The 18,833-nt window shown below is 42.4% G+C and overlaps 1 protein-coding gene across 1 annotated transcript in view; it reads right to left on the reverse strand.

The window, feature by feature from the left end:
- Positions 1–1,630: 1,630 nt before the first annotated feature.
- Slc35f4 (solute carrier family 35 member F4) overlaps positions 1,631–18,833 on the reverse strand; it is a 23,268-nt gene continuing 6,065 nt past the window's right edge. Inside the window, exons 2-5 of the mRNA XM_033766869.1 lie at positions 10,319–10,444; positions 8,024–8,216; positions 4,463–4,552; positions 1,631–2,035 (exon numbers count right to left, since the gene is read on the reverse strand). Of these exons, the coding sequence (XP_033622760.1) occupies positions 1,794–2,035; positions 4,463–4,552; positions 8,024–8,216; positions 10,319–10,444 (651 nt within the window). The 3' untranslated portion in view covers positions 1,631–1,793. The remainder of the gene's footprint in view (positions 2,036–4,462; positions 4,553–8,023; positions 8,217–10,318; positions 10,445–18,833) is intronic.

The raw sequence follows: 18,833 nt of genomic DNA on the forward strand, positions 1-18,833 counted from the left end.
TGAATGAACAGCATAATGGAAGTATTTTCTAATATAGACTGAGCTAATTATGGATGATCAGTCATAGGTTGAATTAGTGCTTTCCAGGCTGGCTGACTCTGTTTTTCAAAATGAGTAAGAAAAAAACAGCAAAACAAGTCATTTCTTAAAGATGCCAAAATGCAGTTTTCAATGTCATGTTAAGTAGTGGCAAGATGTTGGAGAGGGTTAGTCAGTGCTCAGTACGATTTCACAGTAATTTAAAAAGAAGGCAAGAGCGACGTTTGTGACAATATGACATTTCATCATTACTAACTCTACTTACATAATGAATCAATTCATATTTACTAATAACGTATCGAATTGACTTTGTACCATTTTTCATGAAGCTGAAAGTGTATCACGAAGTTTAAAATGTGCGTGTTAGTTATTTTAGTTACTATCATGTCATCTGTCTCTGCCAGGAGACTGGCAGTGCCTCTTCTAAGAATGACAGAGAGATCAGATGCCTGACACATCAAGGTTTTTATTTTCTGTGATGTCCAGCCAGAGAGTGCGGTGCTCTGAGTTTGCATGAGAAATCCAGTACAAAAATGAAGAGCCAAATAAAAGACAGATAAGAGAAAGCAGGGAAAGCGGTCATTCTCAAAGCGAAAGGGATCAAGAAATGGAGGGTGTGGAGAGGAGGGAAGTGTTGAGGGATGGAAAAAGGATTTGGAGTGTGTTATGAGCCCATACCAACTCCACACAAGGAATGGAAACATTATGTACTGTAAACGTGAATCAACAAAATAAAACAGAGAGAGAACAGTGAATGGAGAAGGGAAGGGACAGAAAGGGCATGAAACAAGGAATTAAGGCGGGTAATGCACATGTACCAGCTCCCCACAAGGAATGGAAACATGCACTGCACATATGTACTCACAAACTAAAATTGAGAGTCTCCAAGGACAGAGAGTATTTTAGGGAAAAGAGAAAACAGTTATCACATTAAATGCCTCTGAGAGCATCCTAAGGTGAGAGTTGAAAAGTATCCACCTGCTTCTGCAAGAGAGAGATCGCTGGCGACTTTCCTGCGGCATCTCCAGGGGAGCAATGATGGTAGAAGGTACGGGCAAGTGGGTTGAGGAGTGAAGGGGGACTGAAGGTGAAATGACAGCAGGTATGAACGATTCTGTCACGAGACTTGCTAGTGAAGGGCCAGTGCCCTTTCTAAGTCTCTTTACGGTGTTATCAAATGTCTGCCTTCAGTGTAGAAGCTGCAAAATGCGTTACGCTCTGTGCCACTCTAAGCATATCAAAAGTGCCGTGTTCCACATCGTCCCATCTTCGCTGTTCCTAGTGCAGGGCTTACGTGTAGAGGGTGTTCTCTTGGTATTTGTTTAATGAGTTTCCAGCTTTCAAATTCTCAGGCTCCTCCGGGACTTCAATATAGTATGAATCTTTGCATAGTTTTCTATAGACAACCTTTTGTGATTGAATATAAAGGTTTCGGTACCAGTTGAGAAAAACATGATGCTATGATTTAACTGACTCTCCCATTTTCAAGAAAATGTGTGACTTGGGAAGGAAATCCCTTCTTTCCAAAGAGAATACATAGAAGGGGGATACAAGTTTTAATAAAAAATTTTATTCTGACTATATACACCAGCTCCTTGGTAAGCATATAAATGTAAACTTTTATTGTTGGCATTATTTCACATATGGTTTATCCAAATTCAGAATGAATATTGTCATTTGAGTGTACAGGGAGTGAGAAAATTTCATTATATTCACAGAATATACATAGACGTGCATTCAGATCGCGCCCATCTCTAAGCCAGCGGTATGGACACGGTGCCGTTGACTCTGCTCCTGCTCCGCAGGTGCCCCCCAGAATCCTTCATGTCCTCCACATGCTCCTCGCTCTTCTTCTCCTTCAGGCTGTTGATGAACCTCAGAGTGATTTCGTCCCACTCCTCAGGCAACAGCATCAGCAGGAACCCAATGCAGATAATGATGGTTGCAGCCAGGCGGACAACATTGAATATCACCTCCTGCTTCAGGAGGTCCACAGCTGTGAAAGAAAAGCCTCATCAGTCACAGTCTACAAATATCTCCAAGCTTCTCTGGAAACAAGGAGCCGTGGCAGAGTCACTTCTCAAGGTTTCCCAGAGGCTTCAAGCTAGTGTTTCCTTTTTTCATATCAAACTCTATGTTTGTTTTCCATTCCATCTCTCTAAATTACACTCACCTTTCACAGTTTAGCGCAAATTCCATATCATTTGGCTTAATGACCTCTCCACTTTTTTCTCTTAATACTTTCCTCTGAAGTCCTTCATCTTTCTCCAATTTCAATGGCTCATCAAAGATTTTTCAAACAAATCAAACTTGTACAGGCTGCCCTTTTACAAAATTTAATCAAGGTGAAATGCATATGATATAATTAGCATATTAAAATGAGTTTGGTGGCATTCAACACAATCAGAGTGCTGTGCAATATCTCTTCATCTGGTTCCAAAATATCTCCATCACTTCCGCATAGGACCCTGTTATAACTTAACTTTAGAATGTTTCCCACCAAAGCCTTATATGTTCAGAGATGGGGCTTATGGAAGGTGACTGACTCATGCAGTGCTTTAGCTAATTTGCCATTAGCAGGTGGGACCTGGCTGGAGGTGGGTCTCTGGAGGTGTAGCCTGGAATATATCTCCCTCTCTGACTCCTCCCTTCACTCTCTATTTCCTGACTACTATGCGGTGAACACCTTTTCTCCATCAGACCTTTCCACTATGCTGTTCCTGCATTGGAGCCAGCTGAATATGAACTACATCCTCTAAAAACCGTGAGCCAAAATAAATCTCTCCTTTGAGTTGTGAGCATCAATTATTTTGTCCTAGGGATGAGAAAGTGACTAAGATAGATTTTTGGTAATCAGAGAAGTAGGGTCATTGCTGTGACTACTTGACCATGTGGTTTAGAAGAGGTTGGAACTGGTTTGTGGGAGGGACTCAGAAACGTTTGGAGAGCCAGGCTAGAGAAGCCCTAGAATGCTATAATTCAAGCTTGATGTGAGATTATGGCCAGAGCTCAGAAGACCAGAATGCTGATAAAAATGGAGACAGTAAAAGCTTGACTCAGAAGGCTTCAATTGGGAACAAGACCTTCCTTGGCAGTTGGAATCGAGACCATGTGTGTTATGCTCTGGCAGAAAATGTGTCTACATCTTGCCCATGTCCTGAGACTTTGTGTGACACTGAGCTAATTAATCCTGTGAGAGAAATTTTAAGGCAGCCCAGTGCTAAGGCTGTGGCATGGAACTACCAGCCAATTTTAGCTAGATTTATAGTGAGAATCAGGAGCAAAAAGCCCATCTGAAAAGCTTTAAGTTTTCCCAGAAAAGAAGTGCTTGTAAATTTGGAACAAAGCAGAGCACAGTTGCTGAAAAGGTCAAGTAAAGAAAGAAAGCCAAGTAATTTGCACTAGGAGAATAGGAAAGTTACCTTGGAGACATCTCAGGAATCAGCAAGAGCCCATCCTTCATGGGTTACAAGGTATAAAAGTGAAAGACTTGGCTTTGAGAAGAGACCCCCCCCCCGCAGGGATTCCAGCCCATTCAGGGTCAACCAGGAAAGAATTTCCAGGAGTTCAGCAATCCAGGTGCTCAGAGGCTTCTGCAGCCATGATTCAAGGGGATCTATCTACTGCTTGAGCTCACAGCAAATGTTGGTGTTATCCATGTGGTGGTGTTTGTTTGGTTTTCTTTTGCAAATTGAAGTATAAGCTTCTTAAGAGAACTATAATGTATTTTTGTTGTTGTCTTATTTACAACCCTGGTAACATAATAAGTGCTCAATAAACATTTGATGAATGTCCTGAAGGAAAGAAAGATGGCTATTCAAAAGTTGGGATCCCAGAATTTTAAAGTTGGAAGGACTGAACCATTACCCAGATTATGCCTTTTCATTGCTAGCTTCTCTGGAAGTTTCACTAGGAAGATTATCCTGGAAAAATAATATTTCTTCTTGCCCTTGAAGTGAATCAAATTGCCTTTCCTGGAGAGCCATCTACTCTGCCCAAGGTGAAGCTCCTGCAGCCCTCATGGGTAATGTGATAGGGAGCCCACACTCTGCTAACGTTCTGCACTTTCAGTAGGGATGTGTTCTTCACAGTCCTATGCTGGAGTGCCTTTTGTTTCCATAGGACTTCCTCTAAAAATACCATAAAATTAGGTTGTCAGGGTGATTACATGAAACCCAAATGATACATTTGGTATTTAATTCTAAAAGCACAACCAAATAAAAACAGTGTTTTTGTAACTGCAAATTTTAAATCTACTACATAGTTATTCTTTTGTCTGCCACCCTCATGATATTTAAAAACACCTTCTGAGGCAAGGGGCATAATTCACAGTTGCTAGAAGAAACAAGTCAGCATAAAGTGAACATTAAGAGGAGACTTATTGTCTTGGTCAGAAACTCCACATGCCCAGCTGGACCAGTACCTGCATTTCCAGGGACGCTGAGCACTGTCCCAATGGAGATCAGGATTGGGTATGTCAGCACCACACCAACATTAACCAGGATGTTGAAGGCTGTAAAACAAAGACAGATAGATACACAGGACAAAGGAAAATTGAGATGCTGCTGTCTTTTCTTCCTTAATGTAATAGAATCAATGCCTTTGTTCAACATTGAACAAAGACCTTTTCAAGTGTCTGCACAGAGTGTCAATTTACCCTTTAATTTTGGAGATGGATGCATGTTTATATGCCTGAATTAGTCAGATTCTTTTGTCCTTCTCTTTCACAGTTTGCCTGAGTTCTTGCCAATGGCCTGGCAAAAGGTGTTTAAAGCAAATGCAAAGAGGCAAAATTATCAATTCACTACACTTAATACTAGCATTATAAGGGTAGGTGGGACCAGGAGAGGTTGAAAGCAGGTGAATGGTTAAAGTTTAGTGCTTTATCTCTTTGTTAGTTTTCTATATTATGTTATCTCTTTTGTTTGTTTTTTGAGACAGGATCTCACTATGTAGTGAGACTGACCTGGAACTCACTGTGTAGCCCAAGCTGGTCTCGAACTCACAGTGATCCTCCTGCCTCAGCCTCCTGAGTGTTGGGATTACAGGTGTGTGCCATCACGCCTGGCTATATTATGTTATTTTACTGGGTGATTAAAATGCTTTAATGTCACTATTTTTTAAAAAAAGTATAGCCAGTTACAGTCCATCCTATTTCCCCCTCCCCCACTGGAGTGAACATCATGTAGGCAAACACAGGTGGATTCAATGTAATTCTCTGAATCCCAGGGGCCATTTCCATGTCCCGATTGTGAATAGATAACAGAGAGCAGGGACATAGAACTAACTGTAGGTGTGGCTCAGTGTTCTACAATTGATACCTCTGGATCTCTTTAAATAGGAAATTATTTTAAATAATCATCCATCTCTTTCAAAAATATGTTTTACAGAGGAAAAAAGTTATAAAATACAAACCATGATATTAATATGTTTGCTGAGTGTGTGCTTTAGGAGATAGAGCAGTGAGTATTAGCAAGTACAAAAGGTCTTTTAATCAGATATCTCTGTGAATGTGGAAGACACATGTTGCCCATAGCTCTGTAGAATCAGAGAAGGTTCTAGAACTATTCCAGTAGAATCAAAGAAGGTTCTAGAACCATTCCAGTTATAATGGTTTGTATTCTTCTATTATCTATGCTTTAATAAAGACCACTAACTCAGTTATTTGGAGTTGTACTTGGTAGTTGGAGACAATGAGACTGGTCTTTAAGGCTTGTTTAGAAACTGCATTGGCAATCCAGGCCTATGTCCTTCCTGCTTTAATAGCTGCTTCTTCCTCACCCATAGCAAGGCTGCAGAGTCAACTAAGGTTCTAACACCCGAAGGCTCTCTTTAGATCCAGAAGTCAAATATGACAAATTCTGACAGGTTAGAAATTTATTAAATGCACCAGGGCTCTGCTGTATTCATAAATGGTCATTTTATTGGCTAAACTGAATTATTTTAGGAAACTGCATGAAAACAGTGATATTTTAGCAGAACCAAGCCTTTCTCACTCAGCAAAACCCTAGTGGTTTTGCTGAAATGTGTTGTCTGCTTTTCCTTAGTTCCTTACATGAAATAGTTACATTCTCTTTTGACAACCCGAGGAAAGGGTTATCTAATTCGATGTGTTAGAGTAGCATGGAGACCAGTGCAAATCCATGTGCAACTCAGACATGTTGGATGAATGGACAAAGCTAACCTGCATTCGGGCTTAGGCACTCCCAGAGGTCTGGTCTCTGTGGGACAGGTCCTAAGCCACAGCTTCAGAAGAATTAGGGCAGCTTAGAGCACAGACTCGTATTTATCTCTTAGTCCTGCCTCTCAGAACTGCCCCAGTGAGACTGTCGGTGATGGGGAAGGAAACAAAGACTTTAGACTGAAAGCACTTGAGTGTTGGAGTGTAGAGACCTGGAGTGTATAACACAGCCCAGGGAAAAGCTGTCTCTTCAATTTGTCACGGAATATCTTGGGCACAGGGAGCTCTGCGGAGCCCTGGGGTAGTTGTCACGGGGCAGCTGCAGTACCAGGTGGCGCTGTGCCTACTAGAGCATGGAGACCAAACTGCTTGGCAAACTCCAGGGCCCAGCCCCTGGCCTGAGCGAGCTCACTTAGCAGCATGCGTTAGATGTGTCAAAGGACACACATGTGTAGGGACTCGGCTTACTTTGTTACGAGGTGGGAATCGTGTGCACAGGGGGAGCCAAGAGCCAGTGAAATTTTGCTTATGATTGTTCCAAACTAGGCTGTTTTGGACAGGAAATAATAGAAGCCCTTTTGCTGAGGACATTTTGATCTTATGGAAACACTGTATTGACTGCTACTTAGCTGATCAGAGGTAATGAGGGAATGATAACCGTACAGTTTTGGTCTTGAATAGTAGAACGCCGGGGAACGACAGTGAATGTTTGGTTCTTCTCTTGAGAGTGTTTCTGTAAGATCTCCTGTTAGGGGCCTGGCTGGAACATAATAAGATAACCCACCCACTACCCTTGCTGAAATCAGGACATTCTTCTCCCAGGACATGCACTGAAGCAGTACCATCTTGGCCCAGGATAGGCCAGGAGCTGGTGGAGGTCCTGGGGTTGCCAGTGATGGGTCAATGTGGAGCAGGCAGAGGAGACAGTGTGTGGGGAAGAGGGCAGAACAAGAATGTTCTGATTCTGGGTAAATAGACACTGGGCCCGGGGCTGTTACTGGTTCTTGACCGCTTGGTGAGAGAAGAGCAGGCTCATCATTTCCCAGGCTCTTCCCAGGTCAAGTAGAGCTTCACAGTAGGAGCTCAGCACAGCAGAGAGCCTCAGATCCAGGGAGACAGGAGCAAGGAGCAAGCATTACAAAGACTCCAGGTGACTTTTCCGTGGCTCCTGGCTAGGCATGGTCTACCAAGTTTAGCTCAGGCTGTCTTCTCCCTCCTGGTGAGAGTTTCCTCCTGCGAAGCCATTCTGCACACTCAGCAGAGTGAGCAGTTCCCTAGGCAGACATGAGTTCATCACTTTTCTGCTTAAAGATTAAATGGGCTTAAAATCCAAATTCTTCCATGTGGCTTTGCATACCTTTCATAAGCTCTTTCCCTCTTCAATGCCAAATCCTGCCTTCTTTTCCTCTTGCCTGCACTGGGTGCTCTGGCCATCTGAACCACTCTGATAGTGGATCTTACCCACTGTCTTACCTCTCTGCCCAGCACACCGTGGCATACATGGGACATATATATGGCACAGCCCATCATGGAGGCTGGACAAGATGTGAAAGCCAGTGGTAGCAAAGTGGCCTGGATGCCCAGTTTCACACTTTAAAGCATAGTAAAGCTCCCTCAGCTGGATAGTTTGGCTCTAATCAAACACAAGCCTACAGAGAACCTTCTAAACATTCGATGACATTAGCCAATGTAAATTAGGGCAGTAGAGTACAGAGGTGCCCACCGGAACAACCCTCCTATAAATGTGTCCAAGGAAAGTTCAGGTGACATACTAAATGGAAACCGAAACCTGAGGCCACTTACCCAGCCACAGTCCTGCCATCCCACAGAGACAGCCCCACGGCAGAGCTGCAAAAGAGGACCAGTGTTCCACCTTGGTGAAATACAAGATGACTGGGGTGAAGGAGATGAAGATCAAATTGAAGAAACCCAAGGTGGAGACAAAGTGTGCAGCTTCACCAAAGTTGGCACTTCCGAGAAACATCTTGAACAGAACCTGGATGGGGAAGAAACTCTTCAGCCACACGGCTGGAGACTTTGCTGAAGTGGAAAGGTAAGCGCAATTGATCTATACAGGGAAGTAACTGCCCAGAGCTCATTCTCCAGGACTCCTTCCCCTGCCGTTTCCCTGCTATATGTGGGCCGAGACTGGAATTAAAATGTCCTACATCCCTCATTTGGAGCAGCAACCACCAAAAAATATATTCTGTATGGTGCTGAAAATTGCTGTGGGACCATATGCTATGTAAAGCAAGACCACCAGGAGAGGTACAGGGTGAATGGTTAATAAGTGTGCAGACTAGCCCAGAAAACTCTACAATTGAGGTGCTATCATTTCTTTCTTTCCAGCGTGGGTGAGGAGTGTGTTCATTGCGTCCGTGTTTGGGACAGGGACTGAAAAGAAAATTGGACAGAAGAGACTGCCATTATGTTGTTGAGAGAAATAGTGATGCCTTGTGCTCATAAATCATGCCTTGTGATCTTAAATGTCTTCACTAACATTGCATTATCTTCTTTCTGGCTTCCAAAAAATTTGTTTACCTGGATTATAAGCCTGTGTACAGAGGAAGAAGATGGCAAAGATGGGCAAATGGCTAAAGTCAGAGCTGGCTGGGACAGGAGGCCAGATCTGAAGCCCATGTTTCTCAATTTCTTGACCCGTCTTCTTGCTTTGCCAGTCCTCTAATAATTACGGAGTAGATCGTTTCTGTCAGGAATTGTGGTACAAATATAATTCTGAGCCTGCTAGCAAGTACCACCACTCCCAGAGTGAATGCACTGTGTGACTTGGTCAGGAGAACTCCCTCTGTAAGATAACCATCCTGGTTTCATATTAATTCCAAATACCACTTGTTTCTTCTTTTTTGACCGAAATTGTTCTTTTTTCTCTTGGAAGACTTAATTGAGAGGACGTGGGCACATGCTGGCCTGCGGTCACATCAGACATGTTGGTGGCATTCCTGTGGGGAGCAAGTCAGACACTAACGGCCAGTAAGAGAACACTTGTCAAGCTTGTCACACAAAATCAGCGGGCCAGGAAATGTCAGTATGGAAATAGATTTCCCAGCGGTGGTGAATAATCAAAACAGGCCTCTGGAAGGTGGGCAAAGGGTATTTTCTGTTTTTCAAAGACTATTCTCTTACTGAAACACCAGAAGAGGTGAAATTGGAATCATCCAGGAAGTATGCTCTTAAACAGCAGAGCTTTGTGGGATCCGACCTTTTCGATCTGTGCTCTGATTCCGTGCTTCTGAAGTCAGGTGCAATGAATAGAGACTGGGAAAGCAGCGGCGAGCTCACAGAGTAGACTCAGCCTCTCTCCGCTGTTCAGAGGACCTGTGGACTCCTGAGTCAGATCTGCACTGTGTGCAGGTGCTGCTCAGGCCCCTCCTCCAGCCGCAGACCAGGCCATGACCACGCCCGCCAGAAGCAGGGCTATTGAGCTATGTAACCAGGATGATTACCTTATGGAGAGAATTCTCCTGATCCAGTTACAGGATACATTCATTCTGGGACCGCTAACAGTAAAATTTGCTAACATGCATGAAAATAGGCCCCTCAGAGAGGAGAAGAATGTCTTCATTTTTTAATGACATGGCTCCTGTGGAATTGGGTCAGTGTGTAGTAGAGTGGCTCAAGTGACAGCTAATTTGTATTTCCAATATTGCTTTGAAGTTAGAATAACGATCATGGATAGTTAAATGGAAGAAACAAGGCGAGAAGAAGCTTTTCTCACATTCCTGCTATCACTGCCTGATAAGTAGGGTAGGGCACAGGCTTAGTAGTTGTCTAATCTAGCTTCAATCTTGGCTGTAACATTTCCTGGCTGTCTGATCTGGGCAAGTTACTGGATCTTTGAAAGCCCCCGTTTCCTCATTTGGAAAATGGGGAAAAGCATCTACGCCTCCTAAGTTAGCGTTAGGTGAATTTTTCTGGCAGATACCACCACACAGCAAGTACCCGATAAATGCTACTTCAACTATTATTTAAACACATTTATTCTTTTTCTAACCAGAGTTTTCATGGCCCTTTCTTACTGTATTGCTGAAATCTAAACTACAGGTGACCGCTGACTACAAAAGAAGGCACCTAACAGACCTTGTATAGCGCGGACGTAGAGGCGGAGCCCACTGCAAAGGCCACGCCTATGATGGAGTCCGCGTGGAAGTTGTCCGCGTAGGCCATCATGACGATGCCGGTAATTGCCATTATTGCAGCGACTATCTGTTGAATGGAACGGGAAGAAGGAGAAAAAGATTATGACTCCGTCCCCAGGTCAAGCAACTTCAAGACATCCTGAAAGTCGCTATGTATCTCCTTAAGTCTAATGACCTCTCCTCTACCACTACTTAAGTGTAAGAAAGGTCAGTATTAAAAATAAATCAGTACCCTCATCAGGCATCCACACACAGATTGTACAAGCTGCTCCTATCCTAACGAAGGACTACTATTTTAATTTTCAGTTCAACTTTCTAGAGATCAATATCCACATTAGTGAAACAGATTTCATAGCAAGTCACTTCCAAATTGTTTCACCTACATTTTTTTTCTTCAAACAATTCAGCATGCATTTTCATCAGTACCTCGGATCAGTGCATGTTTCTAAGGACCTCCACAGAATCGGGGCGAGATTAGGGAGACATACTTTTCATGCAGCTAAGAAGCAAAACTCAGATCAAGGGCAAAAAAGAAAATCAAGTAGCTTCTCATAGTGATTTAGAGGAGAAAATAGAATCCGCACCATCACTTGGAAGGGCAGACAGAGAACACGTCTTCCTTTTGTTTACATGCAAATCAATTCCAATTTTTAGGTAAATCACAAAAAGATAATTTCAGCTGATTATACTAAGGCGTTCATTAACTGCATAAGGCGAAATATTAAAAATTTGAGGTCATGATGTTTTATTATGAAATCCTAAGATTCTTAGTATATTCAAAATAGGCGTCTACTCCCTTAATAAAGCGCTGGTTTGCCTGTTTCTTCAATTATTGTAAATTAGTTCTACTGGGAAGCATTTCAAAGCTACAGTAAACAGTAAAACTAACAACCCCGAAATAGGGGACAGTGTGGCATTTCCTCACTGACTAAAATCAAGGTGAGAATTTGTGAGAAATTTAAGCTACATAAAAATTAATTTGGTTAAGCTTCAGTTCTGAGTATTCCTAAATACACAAATTCCTCCGTGAAATAGCTTTTTCACACGTGATGTCCGGGGCCCTTTTGAACATTATTTGTCAATCACTTATTATCGATAAAATGCAGATCAGTAACATGTGATTTGAGCCCCAGACAGAGTATGCTGCTGGGAGGATGGGACTGATGTGGTGCTCACAGGACACTTTTGCTAGCGCCACCAAGGCAAGCACACTGGTGGTTTCAGGGTAGCTGCACAGCAGAAATGTCCTTTGTGAGAAGCAGCAGGAGGCCTCGAGAGCCCAGGCCAGGATCCGGCGGTGAAGAGTCTTCATAGCGTGCATCTGGGGAAGCTGCTTGATGGGCCAATGATCAGTTCTCTAAAGCTGCCAGGTGTGTTCCCGTTGGCTTCCACCTCAGATGATGGGGAACAGAATTTGAGACGCACACATGAGGTGTCAAAGAAATTTGCCAAACAAGTCATAGACTCACAGGAACACATGGTGAGGGGTAATCTAGACTTGGAAATTCCTTGAGGCTCATCCTTTCTCTGTATTTGAGGATTTATAGTTCAAACAGAGATTGCAACCAATTTTGGGCGACATTGTATAAGAGAAGCGAAAAGACCCATTCGACACTGGGGTTTGGTTTTTGTACTTAAATAATGTTCATGGGTTAAGTATTCATGTGCACAAATAGTTTTTTTTTTTCCTCACAAGACTGAACTCAGAAGATAATATATTTGAATTGATGTTTATTATCAGTTGTACTTTCTTGGTTAAATAATCATGTGGTTACTTTAAGACAAGGTTAATACAACTCAGTGTTAATCTTAGAATCTTAGTGAACTTTAATGCCATGTGTTTTTCAATATTTCAAATGATTAAAATAATGTTATGCTGTATAATATTTGTATTTAACCTGTTTTTGCAGTATATAATTCTAAACTCAGAGAAGTATGCAAACTGCACATAAAAAACAAGAAAAAAAAAACCTGTCTGGAAAGTGAAAAATGTAGTGCTTACTATTTCCAGATACGACCACAGTGGGGAATGCTTGTTTCCAAATCAGCCATTAGGAAAAGTATATAAAGGTGAAATTTCTATCCTAAGTTTTCTCAAAGTGGGAATTGGATATGGCTAAAGATTACAAGGTTTTATAGAAATGCAAAGTCATAATCATAGCAAGCCCCTTAAATTTCTCCACCACTTCTTATATTCCAGTGCTTGTGAAAATACCCCCCTGGACCACTGAGACATAGATCCCTTGCATTGGTGTCTCTTTCAATTGCTCTCATGCAGAGAAGCATTTTTCACTTTAGGGGGACAGACAGTGAGGTTAGTTAAGTTCTAAAAGCAAAAAAATCTGAATATTTGAGATGTTAGCTCAACTCTTCTTCACAGTATGGGCAGTGATCTATAGGTTATGTAGCAGGTTCAAGGGGGGTAAGCACAATCATTTGTCACAGTTTTATTTAAATTTAACAACTATCAGACAGGATAAATTTCCTATGGCATGGTTTTCAGAAATCCTGTGTCTTTTCCATCTACACAGCTGGAACTGTAGGAATACATCTCAGCTAATCTCAAAATTGCAGGCAGATTTTGGGTGCAAGGTCCTGTTTGGAGGGATAGGATGATCCCAGAATGGCTCTGCTTGACACCTTTGGTTTGATGTTAGAGAGTGAATACTCCTTAAAAGTCTCTAGAAGCCGGGCGTGGTGGCACATGCCTGTAATCCGAGCACTTGGGAGTCTGAGGCAGGAGGATCTCTGTGAGTCCAAGACCAGCCTGGGCTACATAGTAAGTTCCAGGTCAGCCTCAACTACATAGTGAGACTCTGTCTCAAAAAAACCAAAAAATAAAGAAATAAAGAAGAAAGAAAGAAAGTCCCTAGAACAAGTATATTCTGCTCTCATCTGAGTCACATGCATTGCAGAATCAGTCATCAAAGGAGAATGAACAGTCCATTCTCCTCCTCAACAGAAACATATGAGATGACATTTTTGTGCTCAGCTCACAGGAAATGTATCTCTAAGAAGTCAATGGCTTAAATTTTATGTCAGCAGTGCTCACAGGTGCTCATTCATGTGGGGACCACAAAAATGCTTCTGGACTATGTCAGCATCCTATGGGATCTAGGGCTGAGGATTTAGCTCAGTGGTGCCGCTGCCTGTCTTGCAAGTGCAAGGTCCTGAGTTTGACGCCCGGTGCCAACAAAACAAAACAATAACACCCTATGGTATCTCATTTGCTAAAAATGTACCACATAGTATCGCCCCCTGCTTTACTTCTGAAAAGCTTGGCTCTCCTGACAACTTATTCCAGTTTCAGCCCAAGTGTCTAAACAGAATGGAGAAGCTGCCATTACCACCTGCTGGATCTAGTTCGGGTGAAAATTATAATAATTGTAATGATCTCAAAACTGCCAATGCCTCCATTTCTGACTTACATTCTGGCGTGCCCACCTCGGGTGAGGACTCCAGGAAGGGGATTTATCTATTTAGCACCTCAGAGGAACACCACGGAAACCCCGAGCCTTCATTTACACATTATACCCCTCAGAGAGCGCTCTTCATCAACTTCCAGAGCCAAATGGAAAGTACCGTGAGGTCGTCTGAACCTTTTCCAAAAGCCCAAAGAGACAGCTGGTCTCAGAACTAAGCATCACCTGTGGCCTTGCATGAAAGCTGTGATTCTTTTACCTTTCAAAGAATTAGCTTGTGTAAATAGTGGCTAGAAAAACATCTGGCTTTTGGCTGTGTGTGTGTGTGTGTGTGTGTGTTCATTTTTTCCTTTCCCCATTCAGGCTTTCAACAAGCCAAAGGGTCTCATTGTTCTGTGCATCACTGTGAGGGTTCCTAGCTTCACCCCATTCTCTGTGTTTGTTACTCCTAGACGATCTCCAGAGTCATTATTTGCCTAGCAATACCAGCTCTTCTAGGGCCCAAGACACTGAAGTGTTCCAGTGAGGGTCTTCCAGGTGTAAATGAGCGTTCGTAACCTGAACAGACTTCCGCTCTTTGCCTTGAGGCTCATACTGCAGTATGTTTAGAAGCTGAACAACTGGGGAGGAGTTTCACTGGCTCACAGTGGAACACCTTGAGTCCTAGAGCCAACAGCAGATCTCAAGCCATACTGCTGGCCTTGGCTGAACTCAAACTCAAGACCAGTGGTCAGCAGAGGAGGTCGAAACACACATTAATGGATCAGCCAGGGAGCCCTGCCCTAGGATAAACCCTTCCTCTCTGAGTGGGTTTAGATAGACTCCTAATCAAGGAACAATGGCGTCACAGAATCTTTGAACTTCTGCACATTGTTATACTAAAGGCTCTGAGAAGAGCTTGTTCTTACTCTGATATAATTAATCCTTCCATGCCTTGTATTCCAATTTTGGAATGACGTATAATAACAGAATATAATAAAGATTTTTCTGTTCAAATTTTTGTTCCTAGAATTTTTCTAGGTAACATATATGAATTTCATGCAAAAATTCAAAAAAATTGCGACCTTTGGCATAAATGGGTTAAATTGAACAGAAGCTAAAATGCGACAAAATGCACAGAGGTGACGATCTCCAGACACCCAGGTGCTGCACAGGAGAAGAAGAGGGGGTATCAACACACTCAGGGAAAGAGTGGGCCGCTGAACTCCTGATCGAAGTCTCAGCATTTCCAACCCAGTGCTCTCCTCTCTGCACTGTTTCCGAGGGACTGACCAGCCAAGAGGGGAGAGGGAAGCCTGAAAGCGTCGGGCTCAGAAGCCTGCCCTGCACATTCATGGGCAGTCACCGAAGGCCACAGGGAAACAAAAGTTCATCTTAAACTTGATCTTAGCACAACGTCAACCAAAATCAATAGCGGCTCAGCTCCCCTGTCCTGTTTCAGAGTTTGAGTGACAAGAAGTACAGGTTAGGCAATGAAAGAGCTCGTGTAACTGACACACTCCAGGCAGTCCTTGGTAGGTATCAGAGTCTTCAGAACAGCCCAAGTTCAAAATTTAATTTCCTAGACCCGCATAACAGCTGGAAGACACATGGGTACCAGGTTGAACAACACAAATTCATTTCCTAAATCTGTTAAAAAGGTTGGGAGTTTTCTCTGACCACCAATTTTCTCCATATCTTCAGAGAAATTAGAAAATGAAAGAAAGTTCTGAAATGATAATACAATGCATAAGGGAGAGACAAGCTCAGAAAAAAAGTTGCTAACTTTCTAGTCTGACGTCTATTTATCATTGTAGTGAAACAGTCACCAGCAACAGAGAAGTTAACTCAGCTGGTGGCTCATTTCCCTTAGAACCTTTGTTGTTGGTAGTGGTGGTGGTGTTGCTGCTTTGCAGTGCTGGGGAGCAAACTCAGGGCCTTGTGCACACGAGGCAAGTGCTTCTGTTACTGAGCTACACCTCCAGCCCAAGAACTTTCTTCTACTACAGCGTCTCTGATTCTCATGACTAAGAATCACAGCTAAAGAAGTCAGGATTTCAAAGAGGAAAACAGCCCGTTTAAAGCTGCAAGAGATAGACTATTACTTTCCAGAACTTTTGCTATTTTTTGAAGAAAATGATCTTTTAAAGACATTTACTAATTTCCATGGCATGATCAAAAATGAGGTGCCAGCGACTGCTCATAAAAGAGCTTTTTAAGATGCAAATGACTATAGTAAATCAGTGGAAATGACTTCATAATTGAGAAGTGATATATTTCACTTCCATCTGTAATTCAATATTCCAAAGAAACAAAATATTAGCAAGTTGTTTATAATACATAATTCACTTTTATGTTATTATTATTGCCCAGTGATGGTCCAGACAGGCCCATATTTATTGATAACTTACAAATTTTTTATCCTGTCCTTGGTATTATTTTGACATGAAAAATAGAAGCAAAGAGTCATAACTTCTCATCTTAAATTTGACCACTTTTTGGGCTACACAAGCAAGAATTACAATTCAGTGCTTTTTCTAAACTCCTGACACTTTAGCACGTTGGATTTTAACTTAAAGATGGAAAGCAGCCCTTTTTTTGTTTTGTTTTGTGTTTTTCGAAGAGGAGTCTAGGGGGTAATATGTGGCAGGACTGCACTTTAGATTACTTCTAGATGAAGGCAATAAGAACAGCATTTATGCTGTTGGTGCTGTATTTGCTCTGCTTTAACTTCTCACATGACCTGATTATACATGCTCCCTGTACACCTCTGGAGGAAAAGGACTGCTGATGCTGCCACAAGGCAGGGTGGTGAACATGTTTTGGCGCTCCTCTTATTCCATGGCCTGATTGTGACCATCATGAACATCACACTTTGACATTCTTCAGGAGCATGGCATTAAATACGTTTTAATGCTTCTCAATGAGCAGCGAAGCATTTTCTGTCACTTAAAAAAAATAAAAAACTTGCTTCTGTCAATCCTGACACTATTGATTGCCATCTTGCCATCTGTGATCTTAGCTTATGTACCAGTATATGAATGGATACTCGCTGACTGCGTAACATTTCTTCTCTCATGTCTTATTGTTTACAGGCTTTGCCTTAGTTTCCTGAGGCTGATGGGACAAATGCCGCAGACTCAGTGATGTAAGCCCCAGAAATGGATTCTCTCACAGTAGGAGGAGGCCAGATGTCCGCACCGCGGCAGGGCCATGCTCCCAAAGACTTCTGTAGAGAAAGATGCATCCCTTCCAGTTTTAGAAGCTGCCCTGACATTCCTAGCTTGTACTGTATCCTCCAATTTCTGCCCCATGATCACACATCCCTCCTCTTCTGTGTGTCTTTTCCACATGGGCCTCTGATAAGGGCACTTGCTGTTGGATTCTGGGTCCGTTCAGATCACACAGGAAGCTCTCTCCAAGTTCCTAAATCAGTGATATCTGCAAAGACTCTTTCCAAATAAGAGTACAGTGAGAGGTTTTGGGAATTAGGACACAGATAGATCTTTTTTGGGAGCCACCATTCAACCCACTGCATATGACAAATTTAAAATGGCAATGGTGAGTAGCCTCTAGGGAGATTTCTGAAATCCATGTTACACAGCTGTTTTTCTTTGGGAGATCTCAAACATTATACCTTTTTTGATGTGACCTCTCCTGTCATGAGGCTCATGGTTACATTCGTTCATTCTAACACAACTGTTTTTTCTACTAGTCCTATAATAGTGAATGCACTGAGTAATGTTTGTATTCACATACCACTGACTGAGTAAAAAGCCTCCCCAGTATCCTCTCCTTCCCCCTTCTCCGGGAAGATCCTTCATGTCTTCGCGGGTGATCCACGGTCATAGTGAAAAGAGCAGCTTCATAAGCGTTAATTCATTCATGGTACCTTCAGATACTAATTGGGCCCTTACTTGTGCATTGTGCAAGCCCAGGTCAGTGGTGGCGAACCTACGGCACACGTGCCTCGCATGCTGTTTGTACCACAGAGAGTTCTGAAAGGTTCGCCATCACCGGGGTATGGGAACTACAGGCAGAACTCGTTCAACTAACTGCGCTACAGAGGGCACCATGCTTGATTTAATGTTTTGTTGTTCACCATCTTGAAATCATTAATAGTTTTTAGATAAGATCTTGCATATTAATTTTACACTGGACCCCAAAAATGATATATCCATTCTTGAGTAAAGGATCCCTTCTCTAAAGACTGTACCATGCATGGTACCTGATGGAGACAGCCACACCAGTTCCAGGCATCATGCATGATGCTAAGCCCTTCAGGTGTCAAGTCAAAGATGTTAGCTGGTAGAACACGAGGCACTGCATCTGGTATATTCTAATGGTATTGTGAATGACTTACAGTTTCTCGGTTTTTCTTCTTTCAAAGCTTTCATCTTATTGTTCATGGTAAGCTTCCATTGTGAATTTTTGAGTAGCATCTCTCAAGATACAATCAGAATTTTCTAGCTGGTGTTTTTTTTTTTTTTTTTTTTTTTTTTTTTAAGAGCTAGAATCTTGCTATGTTGCCTAGGCTGGCCCTGAATTCCTGGGTTCAAGAGATCCTCAAGCCTCTATCTCCCATATAGTTGAGACTACATGCATGGATTTTAATTGGCTACTAGAGAAAAGGGTTTGGAGCTAATGGCCATCATAAACTTTCTCTCTCTACTCTAAAAAATAATTTCCAAAGGAAGGGAAGGACCTTGAAATTACTGCCAACAAGAATAATATTTTGATAGCAAAATATATTTCAAATCCAATTGACTTTTTTTTCAGAGAAGAGCAAGTTGTATAGTGTTAAAATCCTCAGAAAGGCTATTCATCTGGTCTTTCTTCTGGAGTTATCTCAATACTTTCATTGTGGTGGCATGCCAAATTATATAAATGAGCTCTGCCTCCTGAAATCTGCACTGTTTCCAAATAATCTATTTCTGACATAGAACAAGCAGGATTAAAAAATGGGGGAGGGGGCTGCTGGGGATTTGGCTCAGTGGTTCCAGCGCCTGCCTCACAAGGGCAAGGACCGAAGTTTGATCCCTGGTACCAAAAAAA

This window comes from Fukomys damarensis, unplaced genomic scaffold, assembly GCF_012274545.1.
Source record: "Fukomys damarensis isolate Sample0158 unplaced genomic scaffold, DMR_v1.0_HiC HiC_scaffold_21, whole genome shotgun sequence".
NCBI classification, from domain to species: domain Eukaryota; kingdom Metazoa; phylum Chordata; class Mammalia; order Rodentia; family Bathyergidae; genus Fukomys; species Fukomys damarensis.